The following is a 27652-nucleotide window of genomic DNA, read 5'->3' as shown; positions in this document are numbered from 1 at the left end:
CAGAATATGAATGAATCTGAACAAGTCAATAGTAAGTGAGAATTTCAAGCTAGTGTAATTCAGCCCGCAAGGCAGGGCTCCTCTGCCATTTATTCTTGTTGTCTTCAAGGCTCCTTATGTAAATATTTGGGATTTTGGCAGGATGCTTTCTCTTTGTTATTCAAGTGAAACATTTGCTGCAAGCATACTGAATGAAGTCTGCTTCGTAATTATTTGCAGTAACAACTCAGCAACGGAGACTTAGGGTTGTAAGACTGCCAATTCTGTATTAATGTGATCTTCTTTTCTCCCTCTCCCGGCTGCAGCAAGCACGTGGTTGGTGTAGGAAGTCTGCAAAGCAGAACAAACAACCATATCCATCTGTGTCAACAGATTCCCGCTTCACCACTCTGCCAGCCGTTCTTCCTCAGAGCCACCAATCTGTCCCTGAACAACCAAAAGAAATGGGGCAAAACAAAGTACATCACGCAAATGGCCTTGGTCATCATCTTGGTTTCTCCCAGCAGGACTTGAGACACAGTGAACGAGGAGACTTCGTGCGCAGATCTAGCAGTGCCTCCAGCATTTCATGGTCATTTCAACGAAGCAAGTCTCTGTTCTGTTTGCCCACAGTGAACTCCTCCTCAGCCTCAGAGACTTTTCATTTCAGTGAACCATTTCAGTTTTTAAATATTGGGTCACCTGCAACCAGGTTGAAAACGTGGAGATGCAGCCCCAGGCTTAACGTTGACGACTTGGAGGGTGCCCAGGAGACTGATGTAGACACAGGGATGAAGCTGTCCTTCTCAGACCTATCTGTAGTCTCTGCATACTCTACCCTTAACGGATTTTGCAATGACTTGGAAGCCTCTCTTCCCCAAAAGAAGCAAATTGTTGGTAAGACTAAACAGGCAGCCACCAGCGGAAGGCCTGTATCAGCCATGTTCAATACCTTTGAGTCAGCTGACGGTTCGCTGCCTTCTCTCTCTGAGTGGTCTTCCAGCTCATTCATGTCAGCATCTCTCTCCAAGCATCACAAACAGTCCTCGAGAGCAGCTCCTTGTTCTCTGGATGATTGTGGTAGTGTTTGCCCAGCTTCATCAGCTAATGAAGAAGAATTCTACATCTGAGGTTTCTCTATCTTACACCTTCCAGGGCAAACATGTTCTTCTTGTGAATGACAGCAGTGGGCTCACCTTGAGCTTGCAGAAGGTTCCTCACTGAGGAGGTAATGCAACAGAGTATACTGAATATTTGAAGAAAGCATTCGGATCCCTCAGAGATGGGCGTCCCCAAACTATGTGCAGTAAAGCAGTCTGAGCTTGCACTCTGTACATTTGTGCTGGAGGGGATGATCAGAGGCTTGTCCAAGGCAGTGCAAGGTGGATGGTTTCTATGACTGACCCTTGGACTGGTGATGAAGGAAATACCAGAAGCAGCACATAATAATCCAATTTTCTTTGGCACAAACTGAAGACTAATTTCCGACACCAAACTGCTTTTAATTTTTCTGAGAAATTCCCTTAACTCAGGAAAGATAGGAGGAGAAAGGGGTCGTCTTTCCCTTTCACAAGTTCCAAAAGCAGCTCTAAAGCACAGCAGGTCCCAGTAACACATCTTCAGTAGAGTCAGGCAAGACACCTCCTGTGAGGACACACAGTTCCTTCTAACTTCTGAGAGTTGGCAGTGCTGAGGTGGGAAGAAGCTTCACTCCTTCCCCAGGGGAGAGGAAGCTCCATTGTATCTGTCAGTTTGACAGTCCAGGATGCAGAAAGTGCCAAAAGGGAAACCTTACAGAACATTTTCAACCCATCCCCTCAAAAAGCCCATCCTTTCCAGTTGGAAGGTCGTCATCTGGGCTGTTGTCTGACCCGCTCATGTAGACAGTGGTAAACCCAAGTAAACCATGTTTGCTACTTCTAACTCAGGCAATACAGAGCTTATGTTTTTTGGAGTACAAAACAAGTAAGATAACCCAGCGTTTTTATATATTGCCACATCGCTAGTCCCAAATATATGGCGGCTCCCAATTTTTTAAGAGGTTGTTATTTTACTGTTAAAAATAATTAGCGCAGAAACTTATTCTTCATATTTCCAGTGCAAACATACTTCTTTCTGAGTAAAATGCATTTCTTCTCAAATACCTCTCTCCAAAGGGAGAACAAGTCAAATTTTACTGGCTTTTCAAGTGATGTTTTTAAAATACACATTCTTGATAACCTGATTTGCTCCAATTAATTTTGTATTTAAAAAAAAAAAAGTAGGTAAAAAGCTATTAATATGACAGCTAAGTACCTTCACCAGGATTTAAGTTGTAAATACAGATTGCATCATGCGTGTTCTGAAAAGTTACATTTTTGGCAGAGAAGTGGCACTGATGGCAGCTCTGGTCTAACCAGTGAGAAAATGACCGTGTTGAAAGGTGTATGTATAATGCTGTATGTAACCTATATACAGGTACAGATGCTGAAGACCTACCATGATGGTATTGTGGTAGATGGAATAAAAACACGTTTGTGGAGAAAAATGTGTGCTATATTACCAGGTAGTTTAACTCAGAAGAATTGCTGCTTTGAAAACAAAGCCAAAAAAAAGCACACTGATATTCTAAATAATATTTACAAAAAGCGGAGCAGCTCCCCTGGCCCATTAGCGCATAGTTTATAGAAACAACTCTGGAAGAAAGCCTGGGGGAAATTGAGTCCAGGTTTAGAGGGGAGGAGGGGGGATTCCATTAAAGCTGCACCCCCAATCCAGAAGAGGCCAGAGGGACAGTCAAGAGCCAGGATGCTGCTCCTCAAGGCTTTTTCATTTTGCTGTCATTTTCTGCACACAGGGAAAGAGGCATCAGGCTGAAGTTGATGTCTCCTCTTTGTGAGATGCTATCATAGCATGTACCAGAAGTAGACCTTGTCTTTTGTGCTAAACACAATGTATAAATAGGAAAATCTATTCAAGCTCTAAGAGCACAGGAGATTATCAGCCTCCTCCTGCCCTCCAAACAGTTTAGGCTTACTGCAGTTTTGGGTAAACTGTACTCTTAGGAAATGTCTGGGGCCAGAAATAGCACCGATGAAGGATTTGTCATGGTGTGCATGTGTTTACCTGCTCTATACTCCTTCAGAGTCCACGCAGTCTTTCCTCTGACTTCCGTGGCCTTTAGATCGAACCCCCTCTGAACACAGCGGATCCGATTTATCCAAAGCTGTGCTCCATGTTATTGTTTGTACCCTGTCAAAATACTTGTAAAACACTGTGAGGTCAGACCAGCAGTTTTTTCCATCAGCTTTCAATTCACCGGATGAGCAGCAATGCCTAGGACAGTCAGGCTCCACAGGTTTAAATTTATGATTCCTTATTTTCTGTTATATTCATGGTAGTACAAAAACAAGTGATGAAATAGCATTGTATATTTATGTGAGAGACATTTTATCAACACTAGCCACTTCCAGATATGACAACCAACAGGATAAATTTGATTCAAATCTGTTAAAAATTTTAGTATTCATTATTTGGGGGAAAAAAAAAGAAGGCCTTTTCACAATATTTTAATAATGTAGGTAACGTTTGATCTGAACATGAAATCAAAAACTGGTTTGAGCTGATGTGTCTGTCTGATCCTGGAATCGTGCCAACATCCCGACTCCTGACCCCAAAAGCTGTTTGGGGCTTTTAAGGAAGAGGAGGCTTTGAAACATCTTTCCGCCTCTGCAAGAAGGAGCTCAGCACATCTGGGGGCCGTCTCCGGATGCAGCAGGAAGCACTGGTACTGGAAGTCTACAAACAAGCACAGGATAGCTCAAGTGTCAGTCGTGAGGCTTCACGTGTGGCATTAACCGTCAGCTCCGCAAAAAATCTCAGCTCCGGATTTTACCACGTTAATCCTAACGGGAAGAAAGTCAAATGAGCTTCCATGGACTCTGTATTTATGCTGTCTCCACTGCTTCTGTCTCCAAGTGTTTCTTTCTGTTCTGTTTACTGATACTTAACTAGAAATTAAAGTTTTAATTGTTTACATTCATGGTGCTTGTAACCAAATTTTGGAATAACTGAGTGTCCCACTGTCAGGAAAAACAGAGATGATTGTGTACAGGAAACTTTTTGTCTATAATAAAGCAAGCCAGATTTTGAAGAGTGTTTCACTGAAGGTAGGCTTCATTAATTCTCTTCCCGTTATTTAAGAAGGGGCTAATCTCTTCAGACAGTTGAATATGCACAAGTTTCGTGGCATTTACTTACGTATTGTATTGTTTTGGTTAAATTATGAACAATGTCATTTGAGAACTGTGGATTTACCCCGAAATCTCTCCTTCTCAACCCAGAAGGCGTTGCTTCTGTGAAATAAAATAGAGATGAAAAGTCAGTTGTGCTTAATGTTCTGTGTGTTCGTTTGTGAAGCACTGTAGACTCGACTCACTGACTATTTTAACTAGGCTTCAAAATGAATGCAGTGACACAAGCTCTCCAGCTCTTGGCAGTGTGTGTCGGTGGGATAATTACAAAACAAACAGAGCAAAAATATTTTTATGTTGGACTCAGCTTTGCCTCTGCAGACCAGATCTTTTGTTTTTCACAAAACATTGTTATTGTAAATCATTTGCCCCAGTAAAGCTGAATGATAAAATAGGAGCTATGACACATACTGGTAGTCCTGCATGTTTAAATCCCATCTTGGTTTGCTTCATGTATGTTGGTCTTCATAATAGTGGGTCCCTCTTATTTCCATCAGTGTGTGGTGTTATTTATTACACATTTCTTTATTCCCCTCATGGGATGAGTGTGCATGTCAGCGTTAAGTTGTATATGCAAAGTAATGTAGATTTGGCTTTGTTTAGTAATTATGGTTTTATGGTTTAACATTGTGGGTTTTAGATGTATTTGTATGGCAGTTATAGAATTGTAGAAACATCAGGAGTTGGAAGAGGCCTCTGGAGGTCGTCTAGTCCGAAGCATTTGCTGAAAGCAGGCACAAAGCTGCACAAACCTCAAAGCTTTGAAGTTAAATCAGGTTGTTCAGGACCTTGTCCGATCAGGTTTGAAAATATCCAAAGGTGGCATTTTCACAGTGACTGTGGGCAACCTGTGCCAGTGCGTAACCACTGTCATGGTGAAGAATTACTTCCTAATCTGCAGTCAGAATTTCCCGTGTTTGAACTTGTGATCTTTCCCTCTCGTTTTGCTGTGTACCTCTGAGGAACTGGTTCTGTCTTCTCTATAATCCCCCTTTAGGCGGTGGAAGACTGCTGTTGCTCCTGCAGCCTTTCTTTGCACATCATGCAAAGGTGCTGGAGCGAGTGCCGAGGAGGGCAACGAAGCTGGTGAAGGGCCTGGAGAATAAATCTTATGAGGAGCGATTGAAAGAGCTGGGACTGTTTAGTTTGAGGAAGAGGAGGCTGAGGGGAGACCTCGTCGCTATCTACAACTACTTGAAAGGACACTGTAGAGAGGTTGGTGCTGGTCTCTTCTCACAGCTAATTAGGGATAGAACAAGAGGGAATTGGTTCAAGCTGCAGCAGGGTTAGGTTTAGGCTGAACATTAGGGAAAAATTCTTCACAGAAAGAGTGGTCAGACACTGGAATAGGCTGCCCAGGGAGGTGGTGGAGTCACCATCCCTGAATATGTTTAAGACTCGTTTAGATGTGGTGTTAGGGGATATGGTGTAAGGGAGAACTTTGTAGAGTGGGGCTGCTGGTTGGACTCGATGATCCCAAGGGTCTTTTCCAACCTAAATGATTCTATGATTCTATATACTCTAGTTCCCTGACCACCTCAATGGCTTCAGCCCCTCTGAACTCCTTCCAGTTTGTCAATATCTCTCTTGTGCTGAGGAGCCCAAAACTGTCCCAGCACCCTGGATGTGGTTTGAAGGGTGCTGAGTAGGCGGGAAGAATTATTTCCATCAACCTGATGACAACACCCTTGCTTATACCACCCAGTATGCTGCTGACCTTATCACTGCAAGGGTGCACTGTTTACTCACGTTCAACTTGCTCTTCACTGTGACCCCAAGATCCTTTTCTACAGAGCTTCTCCCTAGCCAGTAGGTGCTCAACCTGTGCTGTGGTACAGGGTTAGTCCACATGAGGTGCAGGGCTGGCATTTGTCTTTGTTGAAGTTTGTGATGTTCTCGTTGGCACCCTCCTCCAGCTAGTGAAGGTCTCTGTGAACAGCAGGCCTGCTCTTCAGTGTATCAGTCACTCCCCTCATTGGGAGTCATCTGCAAACTTGCTGAGGGTGCATTTCATACCTTTGTGGAAGGTGTAGACAAAAGCATTGAATAGCACAGGCCTCAGTGTTGACCTCAGAAGAATGCCACTTGCAGCTGGCTGCCAGTTAGACTTTAAATTGTTGTCCAGTACCCTTCGAGCCTGATAGTCCAGTCAGTTATTCACCCACATGGTAGTCCACCCATCGAGTCCATGTTTCCTTGATTTAGCTGCAAGGATACTGTGGGAGACTATACCGAAAGCCTTGCTGAAGTCAAGCAAAATGACATCCACTGTTCTTTCTCCACCCACCAAGAGAGTCATCTCATCAAAGATGGCAAATGGGTTAGTTAGGCACAATTTACTGTTGGTAAATACATGCTGGCTGTTCTAAATCAACTTCTTGTCCACCTTGTGCCTGGAAATGGCTTTGAGGAGGCTTTCTTGATAATCTTCCAGGGGTCTGGTTAGACTGATCAGCCTGTAGTTCCCCAGATGGTCCTTTTTGCCCTTCTTGAAGTGGTTTATGATGTTTTCTTTCTTCCAGACATCTGGGACATCACCAATTACCACAACCTTTCAAAACTGATAGAAAGCAGTCTCACAATGACATTGGCGAGTTCTTTCAGCGCTGTCAGATGTAGCCAATCCAGCCCCATGGGCCTGTGTATGTCCAGCTTATTGCAACACTGACTCAGTCTTCCTCTAGTGTGACTAGTAAGTACCTTTATCCTCCAACCTTTGCTGCTAGACAGAGATACCTGGTAGGCCTGACAGCAGACCTTGCAAGTGAAGATGTTGTGACTGAAGATGAAAGTTTTTCCAGTCAGCAGATTTTTCCAGTTACAGAAAATGGGACCTGTTCTAGTCTGTTCTGAACCAGTTTCCAGTTGCTCAGAGAAGGCTTTATCTTTCTCCATTTCTTGATTGAGTTGTAGGAGATGCCCACAACAATATCCCTTTTGTTGGCCGCTCCTGACCTGTGAGCTCTTGATTGTCTCATCCTCTGTTCCCTCGCAAATGTGCATGCATTCATGCCACTCAGTTGCCCAGAACTCAAACGCCACCACCATCTGCCATCCTTTCCTAAAGAACATGTAGACAGCCACAGCAGCTCTCGTTACACAACTGTCCCATTACATTTCTAATCATCTAGTTTCACATCCTGAGAGCACTGAGGTCTTTCAGGAGTGATTTTTAGGTTCATCAGCCTGAGCAGCAGAATGGAACTACCCTGGTCTTGGTAAGACAGTCCCATCTCACAAAGTGCTTTGGAAGCAGAGTAAAACCATGGATGCATTAATTATTGAAGAAACCAGAATATTGGAACACATTGGAACACAGTGGCTGGCATCATCAAGGAGAAGAGCACTTGTGGTCCTGTACAGAAGCTATTTGAGGCCTGCAGTTTCATGCCTAGGTAGCAAGCACTGCAGTGGCCTAGCTTGGACACCTGAGCTGCTTTATAAGAATATATCGAAAGGCTATACAAATGATTGTGTGGCTCAGGAAGGTCTGAGGTGCCATAGATGACACTTTTGTAAACGGTTTTCCTCTCTTGAATTTGTCCAGTTGCTTTCTGAGGCCATTTATCATCTGCAGCATCCTGTGGCAGGGAGTTGCACTGCTACGTGTGGAACTACTGCATGTTGTACAGGAAGGGTTATCTCCCAAACCTGCCACCTGCCAACTCCATTTGATACCCCCTAGGTTTGTTCTAGGGAGAGACAGTCAATAAACATTTCTTGTTCACTATTTTCAGACCACTCGTGATTTTATAGATTTTTATAAAACGTCCTTCTGTTCTGTTTTCTCTTTTTAAACTGAGAAGTCCTAATCTAGTTATTCTTCGTAGGAAAACTGTTCCATGCTTTCGTTCATCCTTGCTACCCCCCTACATTTTTTTGCTATTCGCTATGTGCTTTTTGAGCTAGGGGGTCCATAACCCACACAGCTGCAGATGCACTGTGGGCTTACAGAATGGCTTGAAGGGTTTTCCATTTTATTCTCTGTTCCTTTCTTAGTAATGTGACTTGCTGCTTTGACTGTGGCTGAGCACTGAGCTGCCCTTTTCAAAGATCTTTCTATAGCTCCAAGGTCCAATTCCCAAGCAGTAAAAGTCAGTTCAGAGCCTACTATCATGTATGTAAAATCAGGTATTTTTTTTTTTTGGATGTAATTAATTTTAGAATTAGCTACACTGAATTTCATCTGCCTTTTTATTGCCCAGTTGCTGTGTATTGTGAAACTCTTCTGCAGCTTCCTCAGTTGTCCGTCATCTTTACTATCTTGGATGCTTAATAACCACAACAAACTCCCATCTCATGGAACTTCCCTTTTTCCAGGTTTAAGTCATGCTGAACAATACAAGCTTGAGTACAAATCCCTGCATGACTCCACTGCCAACCTCCTTCCACTGTCAGAACTGGCTATTTATTTCTACCTTCTGTTTCCTGCCTTTTAATCATTCCTTTATTCACATAACCTTACCTCTTAAACCATCACAGCATGACTTCTTTAAGAGGCTTTGATGAAGGACTTTGGAAAACTGTTCTTAGCTCTACACTTATTTGTTGATGCCTTCTGAAGTCTCTAATAGATTTATGAGATGTGATTTCCCTTTATAAAATCATGTTGACTCTTCCCCAAACTAACTCGAAATTATTTCTGTTCAGATAATGAATTCTCTCTCATCTGAGTACAGAGCGATCCTCCCTGTGGCATCCTTTCCCAGCTTCCAGGACTCAGCAGAGTGCAAATTGCTAAATTTACACAGAATCCAGACTTCCTGAGCCAAAAGCTGTGTTCAGATCACTGTGTGACCAACTGCTGCATTGTGCTACCAATGGATTTATCCTCCGTCAATTTGTCAAATTTTCTGTTGAATCTCTTTTCATTCCTCAGGTTTCCACAACAGTTCGTGGTGATGAATGGCATTGAATTGATACTCTGCGTGAGAAGATAGTCACGTTTATTTGCAGCCTTCACCCAGATAGTTTCACCGAGCGCTTCCTGTTCCAGGAGAAGTCAATGCAGAGTGCTGGGCAGTGTTACGTCAGTACCTGGGAAGGATCCTCTTGCCCTGAGCCCAGGAATGAGCGGGTTGTGAGATAACTGGGAGGAAACATCCTGCACACGTGTATGTGGGGGAGGAATCCAACTGCTTGATGTGGAAAGCCCTGCAAGGCCTTCTAAATCATGTGATGGAAAATGTCTACAATAGTAAATGGAAGAGGGATAAGGAGAAGGTTCAGACACTGGATTGTTTGGTTGCATGTTGACTCTGTTTCAAACCTCCTCAAGCAGCTTTCTCCAGGGCATTACCTGGTACCCTTCACCCTAAGGATTGTTCCCACTATGGAATAGGCTACATCAATCCTGGACCCTTCCATCTCCAACACTGTCCCATCAGACTGCATCCTTCTTTGCTCCCACATGCCTTTGGTCATCCCACCAGGCATGAAACACAGCCCCTTGGAGTCATGCTGTAAAAACATTTCTCATATGGGCTGCAATGGAGTCCTCACTTTCAGATGACAGCCTCCCCTGCCAAATGGGATAATTGTGCCCTAGAGCCGTAAGGATCCGGCAGCAGTCCAGGAGGGAAGCCAGCCAGCTGCTCTGTGGTATGCCTGTGACCAGTGGGACAGCTCTGAAGGGTGTGGACACGAGTCAAACAGTGCTGGGCTGGCCTTGGAGCTGGAGATCAGTATTCGGCTCACTTTTATTTAGCAATTTACAGATAGTGTTTCTTCAATGTGGACGCAGATAGGGCATCTGGAGTCTTCGAGAGCTTCACAACTGAACAGGCACACCCTGTCTCTGCTTTGGCTCAGCCTTTTCATTAAGTGTGGTTCACTTTAGAGTCAATTGTCCTTTTTAATCACACTTCTCCTGAATATGAGGCATAAAATGTGAAATAGCTTGGTAGGTGGAGGCCATTAATGCAGTCTGCCCATCGTAAATAAAAACTGCCGACCATTAGTACATAATGAAGTGGAAATGGGAAAGGATTTAGCCAAAGCTGACCAGTCGTTAAGAGAAATACCCTGTTCGCATCTCCATGACTGCGGAGTACCTGTATTGTGTGAGGCATCACAGCAATGCAGTATGTTGGGTTTTTCTGCGTGTACCTTGCTGGGAAGCCACCGGCCTGCAAAAGTTGCTAGTGCCATCTCGTGGTTTTCATGCACACGAGTGTCAGCGCAAGGAGCTGCCAGCCCAGGCGGGTGACACCCGCAGAGCACGCTGCAGGGCACCCTGGCATGGTCCCCTCCACACCCCACAGCGGTGCCCGGCACGGCCCGAGACGTGGCCCCGTCCCCAGGGTCTGCCGGTCACTTTGCAGCGTGCGTCCCCAAAAAGCACAGGGTGAACGAGGTGTCATTCACTTCAGAGCATGACGGAAAGAGGAAGAGGGGAGACCTCATCACTCTCTACAACTACTTGAAAGGACATTGTAGAGAGGTTGGTGCTGGTCTCTTCTCACAGGTAATTAGGGATAGAACAAGAGGGAATGGATTCAAGCTGCAGCAGGGTAGGTTTAGGCTGGACATTAGGAAACAATTCTTCACAGAAAGAGTGGTCAGACACTGGAATAGGCTGCCCAGGGAGGTGGTGGAGTCACCATCCCTGAATGTGTTTAAGACTCGTTTAGATGTGGTGTTAGGGGATATGGTGTAAGGGAGAACTTCGTAGAGTGGAGTTGATGGTTGGACTCGAGGATCCCAAGGGTCTTTTCCAACCTAAATGATTCTATGATTCTACAATTCTATGAAAGCAAGCCTTGCTCCAGCCGTCTCTGCAAACAAGACCTGCCTGCCCTTGCACCCCCTGCACCCTGTATGTCAGCATTAGCTTCTGACAGTGCCATTGCCTGGCTGCCACCCTGCCTCTGTGCTTTATCATCCCCCCTACTTTTAATCACAAAACTGGGGAGCAGAATAACCCAACACCTTGATGACCCAAAAGGCCATTTTGTGTTGTTTCGCTGCACCGGAGCCAAGGGCAAGGAAGCAGCCACATCCCATGGGGCAACCGCTCAAGGTTGTACTTGGGATGGAGCCGAGCATCTGCTGCGAACAAGCCCTCGAGCACAATGCAGTAAGCTGCCTGGCTGTCACAAATTCTGCTATTTACTTTGATGAAAATTTTAGCCCTCCTGGTACGGAGATAATCTGCTAAGTATGACCCAACTCCTGCCAAGACAATGCTGCTTGTGAGGTTAGCAGTGCCACCAGACCGCTCCTGCTCCTTAGGTGTAATGAACTTGGTGACAGGGCTTCCCAGAAGATATAGTTTAAGAATGCAACACATAATACCAATTTTATTTATTCCTCCTACTTTGGTGAATTAGCAGCTATCTATTTGCAGTTCACATGTGCTTATGCATGGATTTTATTTATTTTTTTTAATTGGACTTGATTAGGGGCAGGTGATTTTTTCACATGGTTTGCCATGACGTGGCAATGAGTCCCACCTTTTGCTACTCTGTTTGGGGATTTTTTGGTCACAAGAAAGAAAAGTTTTAATTAATTACTCTGTGGCTCTGCTCATGGATTTTGACTAGTTGCCAGCGCTCCCTTGTTGTGTCACATAAAGCCACAGAAATGCAGCCTCTGCCCTTAAGTTTCTCTCCCCAGCACTTTGCTGCTTTGCTTTCTTTCAAGAGCTGATCAATCTGTGGTTTTCCCACAGGAGGGATGAGGATGCCAATTCCCACCCTGCCACGTGTGTAGACTGTGCAGAAGTTTTGAAGAAAGGAGTTCTGGAGCTGCCTGTGGCAGCAATAGGAGCAATGACTGCTGTTGTTGCTGCTGCCACCCACCTGGGTAGAAGATGGGGAGGTCAGGGGAGTTCTGGGACAAGCCGAAGGGCCGGAGAGGGGCAGAAAGATAGGACACAGCTGTGACATTCCTCCCTTTTTCTAGCCCCAGATGGTTCACGGGCTCTAGGCATGTGGGGCCGTACAAGACCCTCTTCAAGGCAACAGGTGAGATATGGGGATGGTGGAGGGGAACCATCAGCCCCCATGGCTAAGGACGCTGAAGCTGTGAGGTTGCCAACACGGCCTGAGTGCACAGAGTATTTTCCAGGTTTCCAGGACAACCTTTGCTCTGAGCTGACGGGCTGGTTCACTGTTTCAAGCCCTTCCTTTGCAGATGAGTTCCCTTGGATTCATGCTGCCTGTCCCCACAGACGCTCCTCATCCCTGGTCTTCACCTTCCTTCCCTTAACCTTCCCTTTTCTTTCTCTTCCCATCCAGCCCATCCCTCTCCTTCACAAAACCACAGGCCCATAAAAATCACACTAGCCCCTCCTTGGCCAACACAAGCCTGGAGGTGCTCCTGCTCCCCCAGCTCCCCGACACATCCCCTGACTCATCTCTTCAGACAGGACCCAAATCTGGGGCTGCACCTGCAGCTCTGTGTCCAGAATGAAGCTGGACAGGACCCAGGCTCCTTTCCTCCTGCCCACTCCTCTCCTTAGCGTTTCCTTACTAAATCAATGGGACTTGGTCCTCTCCTTATCTCTAGCACACTGCAGGGTACAAAACTCTGCTTTCAGCATCACTGGGAATCTGCTGCAGGTGTGCCCTGCTCTTCTCTGCACGTGGAGGCTCACCGTCTGTTAGATTTACCAGGTCACCAGAACCTTTTCTGATGCTGTGATTTTCAGTAGAAGGTCCAAAGAAAACCTAGCTGCTCACTGGAATGACAGCTAGCTTGCAGCCTGACATGAATGAAGAGCATAGCAAGATGGAACAGATTTTTGCCCCAGGCCTTCTCTGCTGATGTGTTAAGTTTGGCAGCATCATTTGGAGCAGAAGTGAATTAATCTTATTGGAGTTGTGTACAAAAGAGACTGGGGGAGGGAAAGGCAAGGGGGGGAAAGGATGTGTGAATCCATGTTGATTATTTTGACGCCATAAACAAGTGGCATCAGAAAAGAATTTGACAACCATATGGACTTTCAGAAGTGTGAAATCTTGTGAAAATGATATGCAATCATGTAAAGACTGGCACAAAAAAAAAGATGACTTGAGATATGGATGGATGAGAAGTACAAACAGGGGACTGCAATCTGTGGTACAGGAGTTAAGATTATGGGTACTATGGGGAATGCTATATAGGAAAAAAAGTATATAAACTAAATTAAATGAAATTAAATTACGTAAGAGAATTCTCCCAAAGGTGATGGACAGTAATAACAGTCCTATTTTTTATTGCTGATTCTTAGAACTCGACTCTTTGGGGCACTGCCATCTCAGAGACTGAGCAACAACTTTTCCATTAAAATAATTACTGTTTTCCTGGGAAGCTTCACTGAAGATGCCACATGCACTCTGGATTTTACACAGGGCAAAAACAACAGGTACAAGGGCACAGGTCCTGCTGATGGGCATCAGCTTCTTCAGCTGAGCTCAGTAACTAATGTGACCATGCTAGGCTTCTCCCCTGATGTTCACCAAGGGGACACTTCTTATCCCAGAGCTTGAGAGCCTGACAGATGATGGCGCATGATATGAAGTTGCTCATGCACCGGGAAAGGATTTAAGTGCTGCTCTACTGTCTTGGGGAAATGGGGGCTATTGACAGGGGCAACTCATGAGAGCTGGATGAGGGCCACCACGCTGTGTGAGGTCTTACCTGCTAGGAGAGAAGCTTGAGAAGTCTGGACTCTGTCTGAGGGACTAAGTTTAAGTGCTGGCGCTCTGAGCCTCTTTACAACCTGAGTGTTTGACACCTTTCACCTTCAAGTTATTGCAGTGCACAATACTGTGAGACACAAATTGCAGCAAAAATCTATTTGGGTGTGATTTATAAAAGGCTCTGATTTGCCTCTGAGTTCAGCTTCCCCTTTGGCAGCAGTCCAGGTCCAGATACTGGTTTGTAATGCTCGTCACACCATGAGAGAAAGGGAAAAGTGGATGAAAGGTGAAAAACTGAAAGTGGAAAACAAACCAGCTGTGCCATCCTAAAGAAGCAGGAACAAAAGTAGGCTGGATACTCAGAGGAGAAATGATCTATCACAAGAAACCACAGATCAGGGCAAAGGCTGGCTGTCATGAATCAATAGAGATGTAGGATGGAATGAAATGGACAATGTACCTGAGATGCATCTATTGGCATAGTTTGAATCTGATACAGCTGCAGAACTTCAGCTGTGAAGTTACTGTGGTTTGGAAAGAGGAGAATGACATTACCCATGCATACTGTAAAGGACGTTATTGCAGCTCACCAAAGCACTGGGGTCTCAACCCAAAGAAATGCAAAGATGAGCAATATAAGGGATCCCAGAATCAACTGAAAGATCCTAGCTGATCTCTCAAGAGAGCAGTTGTATGATTTTGGAAACCCTGTAAAATGTGCGTTTGTTTAGCTCAGCAAAGGTGTGTGAAACTTAGTAACTATCATTTCTTCCCCCTTCAAGTTGACAATGGCTTCTTACCTGAACGGCAGTGGCTGCTCCTTCTCCATCAGTAGCAGATATTCCCTGAGCCACAGAGAAAGCAAAACGCCCCTCTGTGATGTGGCATATAACCAGACACTCATGTGGCAGCTCCAGGATGCAGATGTCTAAGAAACAGTTGAAAAATTCTTACATGGTTGGTTCCTTATGGCAGCCACAGCAGTCTGAAAAAGGCTTGTGTGCCCGGCAGCTTCTCTTGGCTACGTCCATTAAGAGGTATCCTGCTTCCCTACAGACTTCACCGGTCTTACAAAAAATGGAAAGTTTCAGACAGCTTGCCTCAGCTGCCCGGGGAAGGTGGTGGGAGGCAGGGAAGGAGGAGCTCCTGGGAGATCCAGGCTTTACGACTGCACAGCGGATCAGACAGGGGAGGATGTGCATGTGTGTCCCTCGTAGCCCAGCTATGATGTCCCATCACGGAGGTATCACAAGAAACCTAACTTGGAAGCAGCTGAAGGGAGGTGAGAGGGATCCCAGCCTTGTTCTGCCATTGCACAGGGTCAGTTTTGAGGAGCCCATGTGAGTCATGGTCAGCACTGAGAGAGCAGCTGCGACATGGGCGGGACAGACAGGTTGTTCCATGCTAAGCACCAGTAACAAGGGTTCTGGGTAAATATCTTTTTTTGTCCCTCAAGCCATTTCCTCTCACCTGTAGTGCTCAAAGGCGTTTTCTGCTTTTCTCCAGTGTGGTTTGTATCTCAGCAGGGTGCCTGCTACAGAATTGCCTACTTCTATTTTGCTTTGCACCCAGAATGAAGAAAGCACAGAATCCGGAACATAAGCTCCTATAGTTTGATATTTTGAGTTGCTCTTCCCATTCTGCAATATTCCCATTAGACCCCAATGTCTTTAAGAAGTCAGTACACACACAAAAATGTTCACACGTATCTTAAGTTTTTCCATATGTGTCTTCTAAGTACACCCATTCTCTCTCCCCTTGCCTTTCATTAGGCCATCACAACACCCAACAGTCTTTTGTTGCTTGGTGACATTAGCACAGTCACCAGTAAATTTAATGTCCCATGGTCTCCTTCCACCACTGAAAGACCAGCAAGAGAGATGAGAAGGTGACAAACTGTATGGAGAAAAATAAGGCTCTTTTTCTATTTAAAAAGGAAACTCCCGAGAATACTTTAAGATGCCATCATCTGTATTTTCAGACTGTGGAGTGACAGGCCTAAAGAAAAGCATATCAAGACCCTCCTTATTTCTTTATTTAATGAGGTACGGGGTTTAGCTGAGGAATTTAAATGATTGACTGATAAGTATTTGGAATTCTTGAGGGTCGTAAAGATCAAGGCAAATGGATCAATCCGAAATAATTCATTTTGACACTGTGACAACTGCTAGCTGTTTCTTTTTTTCCCCTAAACAAACTATGAATATGTTTTCTCTTCTTGAAATGATGAAGTAAAAGAAGAGTCTTGTTTTCTGAGGAACTGCAATATTAAACATCCCCATATTTGACAAAAGCACTTACAAACCAATGTAGCTCTTCCATCTCTAAAAGAAACAAAACAGTGAAAAACAACCATTTCTTAATTTCATGATTCATTCATTCATCAGCTGGTCCTTTGACACTTTTTCTTAATTAATAGAGTTGTTATGAGACAAAGCAGCAATAGAGACACATTAAATGGAAAAAAATCCATTGAGAAATAAGTGTTTTACATTTAATTACAACAGTCATGCAGTGAGCATATGTGCTATGCCACCTCTCAAAGAGAATCAGCGCATCATTGTGTCCTTGAAGAAGTGACCTTCAGAAAGAGCAATTAGCTTTTTAACACTTTTCCTTTTCTTTTACTAGTGATATTTCTGATGAAACAAGATAGTTTAACAGTTTAATTTTGTCTTCTTCCAGAACACAGATTTGCTGTTTTCAAACATACAACCTGAGGGGCTGGGAATATAGCACTGCCGAGGGTCCTAGCTTGAAAGGTATCTCAGGCCAAAAGTTCAGAGAGAACAACTCCAGGTGAAACACCAGCAGCCATCCTGTAGTGAATGGCACATGCCTTCTGCACAGCTTCACACAAGATCCTCAACCACATGGTCTTCCCAAAGAAAAATTGAGAATAACATTGTGTTACCAAACGCAGGTCTAATGTAGTGCTGCTTGTTACAGAGGAACCTAAACAAAAGAGTACTATTTTGTTAGATGCCTATTCCAGCAGACTTCAGTTTAAAGGAGGAGAAGGCAGTGCATGTTTTCTGTAAGAGCTGGGCCTGCATTAGAGCCCTGAAAGCTCAGCTTGGAGCCAGCTCTCTTCTCCTGCCAGACTCCAGCTGTGTTGGAAAAAGCTCATGGCTGGATATGAAGCAGGCCGCACACTGATATGGGAGAGGGCAGCTTCCCAAAATTACTGCCACACTGGGGATTATTTTAACTCTCTTGATCTCCTAGAATGGCTATGGCTCAGAGAGGAATTGCTTCAGAGCTAAGGGGAAAAAAAAGAAGAACGAGCAGAGAAAGTAAACAAACCACGCTGGAAGCTAGCACTTGTTCATGCGAGTACGTGCTCAGCCAGTTCTGTGGCCTGAGCTGGCTTTTGGCTCTCCTGTTTGGAGCAGTCTGAACAAAGATAAACCCCAAGCAGTGAATCCCGTGGTGTTCAGAAGATTGGAGGTGCCCTGGTCACTATGAGAGCTGAAGAAAGTCCATGTGTTTCCTTGGTGAATTGGCCTAACATTAGCCACTTCAGGATCAGCAAGTTGCTTTTCAGGATTCCATGTCTGGGAGATTCTTCTCCCCTGACCCTTGTTCTGCTGCTTCCTCCCTTTTTCCATCTGTAGTAATGTTTGCAGCAACATAGAAAAAAATATTTCAATTTTAAAATTGTTTCCCTGGGCCGTAAGGGCCTATCAGCCTGCCTTGATCTCATGCAGAAGTCCTGGGCGACCATCACAAATGAGGCAACATGACAAAGGCAACGGCCCAGCAGGGCTGAGGGTCTGTAAAGAGCCTGCAGGCAGCAAGCCCCGTGGTGTCCTTCTGAGAAAAACTTTAACATCTCGTCTCCCTATTCAAGTGCTGGTCTGGCCATGCCACTGCTACAATGATCAAGAGCCGGGGCTGTTAACATCCAGCATTAACGCTGGGTAGGTCTTCTTTTGGTGACGCAGCAATCTTCTCCTACCACCTCATGTACCCAGTTTTGTCTGTTGCCTTAGCAGATGGTGGACCAGCCCTGGCAGAGCTGAGCACCATCACCTCCCGACACCAGTGGGTAGGAGGGTGCAACTGCAAATTACTGCTTTTTCCTGTGGGATTGGAATCCATGAAGTAGCTTCAGCTCTCACCCTGCATTGCACCTTTATCCTTGCACCCCCTTACATACCTGGGAGGGGAGAAACACAGCTGCCATGGGTAAGCCCTGGATGACAGAGCCTGAGGGAACTGCCCAAGACCCCAGGTTGTGACGGGGATGGGGAGGAAAGGGGCTGGGGAATGGCTCGCAGACAGTGCTGGGCCATCACAGGGGAGGGGAAATGGCTGGCACAGGGCCAGCTGCTGGCCAGGGAATCTGGTGGATGATTTCCTGAGCAATTCCCTGAAGACTAAAGAAATCTGCTTTGCCTCCTAGTGAGTAAAGCCCCTGGCTTATTCTTAGCAGCTAGCACTCTCTCAAACACAGCGAAGAGAGACGGGAGACTTCCTTCCAGGAGACCGATGGTAGCCTCAGATACTCCATCAGGTGAGAAAGGACAGTCTGGCCTCAGCTGCTGCATCTCCTTGGTCAGGAACCAAATGCCAGGTCCAGGTCTCAGTTGGTAGAGACCTGCTCAGGCCTGTGAAGGATGTGTGCTAGGGCAGTTTCCTTGCTGGAAAAAGAAAAAAGGTTCTGCTATACATGCATGCATTTTTGTAGAAGACTGTGAACAGGAAACCAAAGGTGTATAACTGGGAGGAACACGTTCACACAAAGTGGTCCATTTCTGAGCCAAATTAGCCAGGCCACATCAAACTGGACACCAGCAGCAGGTGCAATCCATCCACCCTGCTGTAAATCATCCCCTTAATGCTCTCTTCTGTGCTGACTTTGACTAACTTCAATTCCCAGATCCCAATGCCACGGTGAATGTATTTATTGATCCTCCTTTAGATCTCTTCCCCCTGCTCTTATCCTCACCGCTGTAGACTAACCTTGCATTTTCTCTAGCAGGATTCTTCCTCCCTGTGCATGGCTGTCCCTTCAGGTCTCCTCAGCTGTTGCTCACAGCAGTCACACGGACAGGATGATAGGAATACTTGACATAGCAGGTCCTCTACAGAGATAGTAAGCAAAAGGCTTTGCCTTTCCTGATGCAGGACACCGTGGGCTGTGACTGATCCCACATCGCGAGGGAGGGCAGAGGAGAAGTCTGGTCTCAGGGAGGCTGTTTTGAGCTTTTGGTTTGCACCAGGACACATGGACGATGGCAGCCTGAGAGCTTTGCTGTGGTCTCTGCGCTTCCCACTCCATTGCACCTCCTCCCCATGCACCATGAGCAGACACATCCCTCTCCTCCGGGACACTCTTGCTGCCCTCAGCGTCGCAGCGGTGCAAGATTCTCACAGCTGCTTCTCCCCACCACCAGCATAAGAGTCTTCTCGTACATGCCTTGCTCACTTTGCTGCATGTTGGTTTTGCTTTATGGGCTACCATGAGGATGGGGAAGGCCTTCAGTGCTCTGCTTTCCATGTCGCGTGAGGAGGGCAGAGCTCGGCTGCTCGGTAAGGGGAGTGCCAGAGTGGGCATCGTGCAAGTAAAGACGTACACGCTCACTCCCACCTTCCTGGGGCTCCATCAGACATGGTGCTTGTACACAGGAAAGAAAAGGAGGGAGAACTTGTACCCACAAAGCCATGTTCCTTTGCTGCTGAAAGAGAAGAAACTGATCTCTCTGTATTTTCATGCTTTTCACTTTCCGCCCTGTTGCAGCGTGGCACTGACAAATACTATCTATGAAAAAGGAACCCTTGATAGAAAGCCATTAGGAAAAGGCCTTCTGATATGTGCTTTCCCCCTCCGTTACAACTCCAGCTTCGTGCGGCAGTCTCCCCACTTGGTGTCTAAAGCTGTATCTGCCTGTAACTCACCCACGACGCGCAGCACTAGACCTCCCTCTGCGAAGCACATGCACCAGCAGATAATCCAGCTCAGTTTACCTCTGTGTACCTGGCAGCACGCTACTGTGCAGTGACCAAATATCAGAAGAGTTTGTGGTTAATTAGGATCAGATTAATCCCTGCTGACTGCCCGTCTCTGTGTAGAAAGGGCACTAGAGGTTAGAAAGTATTAAGTACCTTAAACGTCTACTTGCATAATGTAAAAACCTACTGAAGATCCAGACTTTGTGCTTGAAAGTGTCGATGTGAAATTATTTACCCCTGGAGGCATTTAAACATGCATCTTATCCTATCGAAGCAAGAAAATCCATTAAAAACATTTCCAGGAAAAACTGTAACAAATATTTGGCTATGGAAAATAATAAACCAGCAGCGCAATGGAGACAAGACATCTACCAAAAAAAAAGGCCTTAGAGATTCTAAACATTATTTCCAACTTCTAAGAATTCAGTTCAACATAGGAAGTATAATTTTTATAGCTGCAATAAAGCTTTTTCTGGGATACAATTGTACCCAGTTTTCTGTTTTATTAGTTTCTATTTATCATAAAAACGCAATAGCTAATAATTAGATAGCTTCATATTTACACCCAGTCTATGGTACTCCCCATGGAGCCCAGGGGTCTTCGCAGAAAAGACACATTTCCTTGCTTTTATGTGTTCAAATTATTTAACACATTCCTGACACTAAATTGTAGACTATGTTTTGTTGAGATGCTTAGCTATCCCTAAGCATGTAAGTGGTTATTGGATATGGAGAACTTCTGTGTTTTTCCCTTAATTTTAAACGTAATAGTATTTTTAAATGAGGAAGAATCCTGAGGTTGATTAAAATGCTGAGCAACTATATAAACAGAGATAATAGTAGAAAGATTTTTAGAGGCAAGGCAGACTAATAAAGGATCTACAGGTCTGTGAGAAAATGTCAGCTTTACACACATCTTCACATACGCTGATAGGCCATCGGGCCTTTTTTACTTTCTTAATGTTTGTTACTGGCACATTTATATAAGTATTAGGGACATTTATATAATAACGGGATATTAGCTCCTTTTGAGGTCATCCGTTCTTGTGACTTATTCCCCATTTACAGTAATAAGCTTCTCATTGTGACATCACCTTGGCGGCCGCAGCGGTACCTGTGATGTCACCGAAAGGGATTATAACCTGAAGTGGGGGGTAAGCTGCAAGAGCAGATCAGCTCCTAAAGAATAAAGGTTTTGTTTCGCCCTGCTAGCAGAGGGAGAAGGACGCATACCACCCACCCTTTCTCCTCAACCTGTCACGGTGGAGCAGGACCATTTTTCCATGCAGTGCCAGCTGGTAGCGCGAGGATCCTTGCTGCTGCCACCAAAACCTGCCAAGGTTCTGCCATGAGCTCTGGTGGAACAAGGCTGGTGAGGGACCTGGATCAGACCCTCCAGAGCTGGGACGCCCACCTGCACTTCTGCTCTTTGGTGCTGCTGTGCCAGTGTTGGGATGGCACAAACACAGAAATCTGCTTAGGAAAGAGGCCGCCAAGATTGTCCAGAGAAATTCCTGACATTCAGGGACATCTGTGAACCACATCTGAACTGTCCCACAACTATCAACGTGTGGGGCACCCTGGTGAAGAAGCATTGAATGCCAGGGAGGAAACTCCTCCAGGGAGGAAGCTTGGGGCTGGCTGGGTGGGAGGGTTTGGCTAACTTGAGTGAACTTTGCTGCACCACAGTGGATGCATGAGAAAATATGTGCAACACGTACAAATATGTACAACCTGGCTTCTCTGCCCGGCTCAGGGGTACATCACGAGCTGGGGGGAGCGGGTAGGAAAACAGCTCGCTGAGAAACTGCAGCAAGCGCAGGGAGGCACACACGAAAGCTGCAATGGGACACGTTGCAGATGTGCTGTACCTGCTGCGTGGGTCCAGCAGCTCCAGGGGTCGGTCAAATGTTGCTCATTTGGGTTCAGTTGGTTTTCTGACCTGATGCCCAGGCTGAAGGGAGGGTGTCTGTGGGATGACAGGCAGGATATAAAAGCTGTGGCTCAGTACTAAGCCAGTTTGGCAATGTGTCTTTCAACGGGGATCCACCTGGTCGGTTCAGGCCGCAGGAGAGGTAAAGCTTCAGCTGATGAATTGGTCTATGCAGAGCTGCCCTGTAAATAATATTCTTCCACATTATTCACTCTGTAAGTTCCCATTTGATTTCACCTCTCTCGCCTACTCAACAAAATCCCTCTTTCTGAAAACCAGACTTCTTATGGGAAGTCAGCTCTGCAACTTCATAAACATCTTCATGCTTTCATCTTCTGTTTGGTTCCCTGTCATTTCAGCCAGATCAGTAGCAGAAATTGCAGTTGGAACGTTCTCGTATGAGGAGCTCTTCCCATGTCATTTACTTGGCATCATTTATTTGGCACTGTAGGAGACTGTGATAGTCAGTTAGATAAGCATTTGGGGGGTATCTGAATTAAAATCAGCTTTTAGCATACTTTATATTCCCTGCCAACAGTAAATGTATTTAAATTGTCAGTTCATGTAGTCATCTGGGAGGAAAATGTGCTGCCACAGTGCTGCTCCTCACTCCTGCTTTTGGCTCACTGGTGAGTTTCCACCAGGCCCCATGCAGGGTACTGACTCTCTCCCAGAAGCATTTTAAATCTGCAGATACCAAAAGGGTGACTTTTGGGGGCAGAGGTGGCATTTCACAGACCAGCAAGTCAACTCTGGACGTGCTGATGCAGCACCCCAGAGCTACCGCAGGCAGCAAAGTAGCTGATCTGTGACAGCAGCCGTCACAGGTCATCTATGCACTCAGGAAGGGTCTTATCATACATTCAGAGCCCACAGGGAAGAGGCTTTACTGCTAAGATCTTCATATAACGCTGCAGGAAATATATACACAGCTGAGATTATGTCTTTGGAGCTCATGCATCGTTTCTCCCGGAGTTTCTTAAGCCACCTTTTCCTATGAGACATGCATAGGAGAACTACCTGGATTACAATAAGGAAGTACAAAATCTTTACTCTCTCCTCAACCAGTTTTTTTCCTTCTCTTAAAAATTCAAATGTTTCATCAACCTGAAAAAAGAAGTGATCTCGTCCTTGTGGTTTCTCAGCCCTTTTGAAGTCTGTCTATTGAAAACCATGTAATGAGAACGGTCACTGTCAGTTAGAAAACTGGCCTGATTTGGGCTCTTACTCAATCTACACGTCTGCGTGTGGAAACACGTGTCGCTTCATCAGTGTTATGACGTTAACCTCCTTCAGTGAAAGAGGAACTCTGTTTGCTTTGCTTTGCGTTCCACCAGAGAGTGGCACCATTCTGCCCACTGCAGAAGACGTCGCACAACACATTAGCGATACCCACCCTGCAGCTTGAAAAAGGAGTTGACTCCAGCACTGATAGTTCACACGGCTTGTTAATTTACTGCCCGGATAAGTGTTGGGTTGTTCCCACTACCTGTCTCCAAAACTGCCCCTGGGTACAGTTCAGGGTTCATTTGTTCCAGGACTCATCCCAACCCCACCCCTGGCAGAAGCCTGAATCCCACACAGTCCTCCAACACCAGCCCATCAGCCCTTGCATCCCCAAAGGTGCTCATGTGCCCTTGGGCACCTCCCAGGGCAGGAAACACTGGTTCCCAATGCGATGCTGTAAAATCACTGCTCCGTTATTCCACTTGCAGTATTAGAGATACAGGAAAATGAACTCACAAAAATGTTATATTCGTGTTTTAGAGCCACGGGGGCTGAAGGAGACTGAGAGCCAAGTGCTGCACAGTTTGATCACAGCCAGCCTGTGCCACTGTCCCTCTGCTACTTAGCCTGCAGCCATGGGCAGGGAGGCTACCTACAGCTGTGAGAGCTGCCAAAAAGCCTTTATCACTGCTATCAGTGCTTCTTTCCAGCTGGAGCTGGGCAGGGAGGTGTGAGGGAAGCAGTCTGGGGGTTCCTGTCAGATGGGGCTCTTTTGCAGGACTCTGCGCTGTGTGTCCTCCCCAGCAGGTCCCGGCTGTCCAGGCACTGGCACCAAGCCATCTGTTCAGTGAGGCCAAGCCCTGTGGAGGAGTTTGTTGCCACACCAGCACATGGAGTTTGGTCTGAGACGCTATCACAGGGTCAGCTGGCTGGTTTTTCTTTTAATAAAGCCCTAGAGAAATGATTCACTTCATCACTGGACTTCTTCTTTGAAGGCGATCCTCTGCAGTGGTCATCCTTTGAAGAGCCAGATTTTGTCCTCACGCCCCAGCAGGAGGCAGAGGCAGTGGTGGGTTTTATGTGGCATGTGGGTAGCAGTAAGCAAATTAACTTGAACTTGCCCAGCTGGGTGTTTCGCAGCTCCGCAGCCAACCGCCTCCCCGCAGAATCAGCTCTGTACAAAATGATGATGCATATTTTTCAGCAGAACCACCTTCCTGACTTAGCAAATCTGTTGGTATCTTGCAGTGTGGGCTCTCTCCTGGAGGAGAGATGTAAGCAGGAAGGAAGCTGGTTTGGATTCAATTTAATTTCCCCAGGGTTATATATGTTAAAGAGAGCAAGCACACAAAAAGACCAGATGCAGATAGAAGGTTAAATTCTGTTCTCATTTATGAAGAGGTAAATGTACAGCAACCCTGCTGATAATAGGGTTGCACTAGAGCGAAAGGAAGATTGCTGGAGACTGACCTTACACAGGAAAGCAAACAAGAGGGTTCTGAAGAGGAAAACCTGCTTCTCGCCCAGTCCTCTCACCTTTTTCTCCTCCAGCCTTTCCCTGGGCCAAATTCTGCCCCAGATTGCTCTTTGAAGTCTGTGCAGCAGGAGGCCAAACTAGCCACAGCCCAGAAGCAGAACTGCTCCCCTCTTCCTCTCAGCAGCCACACCAAACCAGGGCTCCGTTTTATCAGAACACAGATTAATAAATCAGAGAATAAATCTCCAGTTCCCTGGTAGAAACATTTTGGGGAAAAAAAGGCTTCCAAAGAAATCTCCCTCTGCCCCACAGTGCCTTTGCAGGCTGCGCTTTTCCCTCCAGTTTCTCATTTCAGTCCTGTGACCTCTAGCTGCTTCCAGGGCTGAACAAGTTCCTCATCTTCCTTCCCAATGCCACCGCCATGGAGGCTCGACCCTGAGACTGTTTTCCACAGTCCGGGAGCACCCTGTCTCCCTGGAGGAACCTCCCAGCCCATACTCCCCCAGCAGCTCCCCATTTGCTCCAGGACTCAAGTTAATGTCGGTGGTTTACATTCACACTGCTGTACTTGAAAGCAGAATCTGGTCCATGAAGACCTTGAAGATGAAGTTCTGGAGAACAGCCGTCTCTGGACATTTCTCTTTCCTTCATTTCTCCTTCCTTCATTTCTCCTTTCTATTCCTGCGTATTTTTCACATGAGACATTGCAAAGCCACCTATGATGGTGTCTGTCAGTGCTGAGCGGCGGGACATGTTTCAGCAGTCTGCCCCTTTGCCCACCATGATAGTCACGCAGGAGGACATTGAGAGCCCATAGAGTAACACCACCAATGCAGGCAGGATCTAATCCATTGGTGAAACGAACCACAGCCTACCGCGTCTCTCCAGAGCTTTCCACCAGTTTTGCTCCCTGTTTGATGGTTTGCTTGCCCATTAGGAAGCCCTTTAATGTTTTCCTTCTCAAAGAGTGCTGGTTTTCTCTGCTCAGTGAGGGGACAGAGGTTGGGCTCCCTCTGAAGTCCTCAGAGCTGTTCCTGTAGGAGCCCAGAGGAGCTCCACAGAGGCACACACCACATGCTCCAGCCTCCTACCCACACACTGCTGTGCTGTATTTTCTCCAGATTGTATTTTCTCCTGGTCTGTGCCTTTTCTCACTTCCCTCACAGGCAGCCTAAGTTACCTAGATGTCAAGAAGCATTTCTCAAAATACGGCTTCTGCCTCTGCCCCTTTCTGTCTTTGAAGAGTTATCTTGGGGACCAATGAATCAGTTGCATTCCTTTTAAAATGTGTTTCCAGCGTCTTAAAAATAAAGTGGTTGCCAGCAAATTTATCAGTACTTTTCTCAGGACCTTGTGATGTATATCCAGATTAAGACTCAAAGAAGGATGTGATGCCTAAAATAGGACACAGGCAACTTTAAAGACTCCAAAAAAAAATCCTAAAAAAGAGCCGGAAACTCCCTTTCTCCACAGCAGCCCAATCCTAACACTTCTGCATATCCAGGACCCACCCCTCTCTTTTTGACCTGCAGTTTCTGTAATTGGGCTATTTGATTTGCAGCTGCTGGGTTATGTCCCAAACTACCCTCACTTGGACACGTCAGCTCCTGGCTCCCCGGAACAAGCTCAGTTTTCAGACGCACCCCCATATGACACCAGCTTCTCTCAGACACCCTGTTCTTGGCTTTGGATCCCGGTTTGGGGAAGAGAAACTTACAACTTAGGCTGCTAAACTGAAGGGGTACAAGAATTTTTGGTTTGGCCTTGGTTATGATAAATGTTCATACCATTCTCTTAGTATTTTATCACCTGTTTTTAACGACAGCAGTTTCACTGACTCTTCCTTCTTTCTTACTCTACTGCCTTTTAACTTTCTAATCGTTCACTAATGGATTTTCCTTCTTATTTATTATATGCAAAGCACATTTCTTATTCCCCATGGCCGCCTGGAACAACATTGATTCATTTTTAGTTTTCTTAAGCCCTCTCTCCTTGTCTGCAAACACTGTTTTTGCAGCTAAAAGATTCCTCCACAGCTTTACTTTCCTAAATCAGACGCAGGGAGGGAGGGTTTGAAATTAACACTCCGATTTCTAAGTCCTGTCTGTGATGAGAGATGACACAGAATGTCTTTTTCCCCTTTCCCACAGAAACTATGCTTTCCTATGTCACATTTATACCAGGTCTAATTTTCAATTACATCTTCCATAAACACTTACCCCAAATCTGAATAGCAACATTTTTTCCAGGTGAGAATTGAATGTCAGTTTTTGACAGTAATACCTAAAACCTTCAGGGGCTCCCTATCTTTTTTCCAAATCTTAATAAATCCACAGGAGAGTATCAAGCAGGGCACTGAGGAAATGTCTTATCAGGTCTGGAGCCTCTGGGAACATGACATCAAATCCAGCTGTACAGTCCTCACCAGTGACCAGAGTTAATTTACCTATCGACAGCTCTGAGCCCTTCAATAAATCACTTGGTGGCATCCATTTCATTCTCTCTGAATGCATGCCCAGTCCAGGGGGCACTATGAATGATAACTTCAGCAGAGAGGTCCTCATTCAGCAAAACTCTTAAGCCCACATGTAATTTTCAGCGTGAGGATACTGCCATTGAAATCCCTGCCTGTTGTACTAGACTAGGACTGGCCAAGGTCTTGCCCTTCATTTGTCCTAGCAGGAATACGGTCTAAACCCTGAGGCAGACCCCAGTATCAGTGTCTATCCTGCCATCTTCACAAAACAGCAGAAAGAGAGGAACAGCACACGGGCAGATGAAGGGAGGCCGATTGCTTCATTCTCGTTTGGGACCTAATTCAATTGCGTGGCCACTCCTTCCCTGCTAAGGAAGAAACGGTAGCACCTAAACACTACTGCTTGATTGTAATGACCTTTTTCCCCATGCTTTCTTTCCCACTTGCAACAGGAATGTATGCTGTGAGGTAACTAGTTGTACACATAATGTCAAACTCTATGAAGATCAAAAATCTGCAGCTTTACACTCATTTTTAAGCCAAAACCTTGCTTGCCTTAGGTGCCGTTGTGAATCTGTGAGGCTGAACCTGTGAATATGACGGGCAGGATTTGATCCTGTCACATGAAGAAAGCCATGAACAGCTGAAACTGCTTTTAAAGCGATCACAACCACAGGTCTTCTGCTTCTGGTTCATTCAAAGTGACCCTTTCCTCATTCAATCTCCTTCAAGTGCACCACATTG

At 45.7% G+C, this 27652-nt stretch overlaps 1 protein-coding gene across 3 annotated transcripts in view; it reads left to right on the top strand.

Annotated features, from left to right (window-relative positions):
- FAM124A (family with sequence similarity 124 member A) overlaps positions 1 to 4325 on the top strand; it is a 48564-nt gene extending 44239 nt beyond the window's left edge. For all 3 annotated transcript variants that reach the window (XM_063333763.1, XM_063333756.1, XM_063333773.1), the window contains one exon: positions 306 to 4325. In XM_063333763.1, the coding sequence (XP_063189833.1) occupies positions 306 to 1109 (804 nt within the window). In that variant the 3' untranslated portion in view covers positions 1110 to 4325. The remainder of the gene's footprint in view (positions 1 to 305) is intronic.
- Positions 4326 to 27652: the final 23327 nt, after the last annotated feature.

The sequence above is a fragment of the Chroicocephalus ridibundus genome, chromosome 1, assembly GCF_963924245.1.
Source record: "Chroicocephalus ridibundus chromosome 1, bChrRid1.1, whole genome shotgun sequence".
In the NCBI taxonomy this organism is placed as follows: domain Eukaryota; kingdom Metazoa; phylum Chordata; class Aves; order Charadriiformes; family Laridae; genus Chroicocephalus; species Chroicocephalus ridibundus.
Note: the sequence above shows the minus strand (reverse complement) of the source record. Positions and strands in the feature narration are given on the sequence as shown.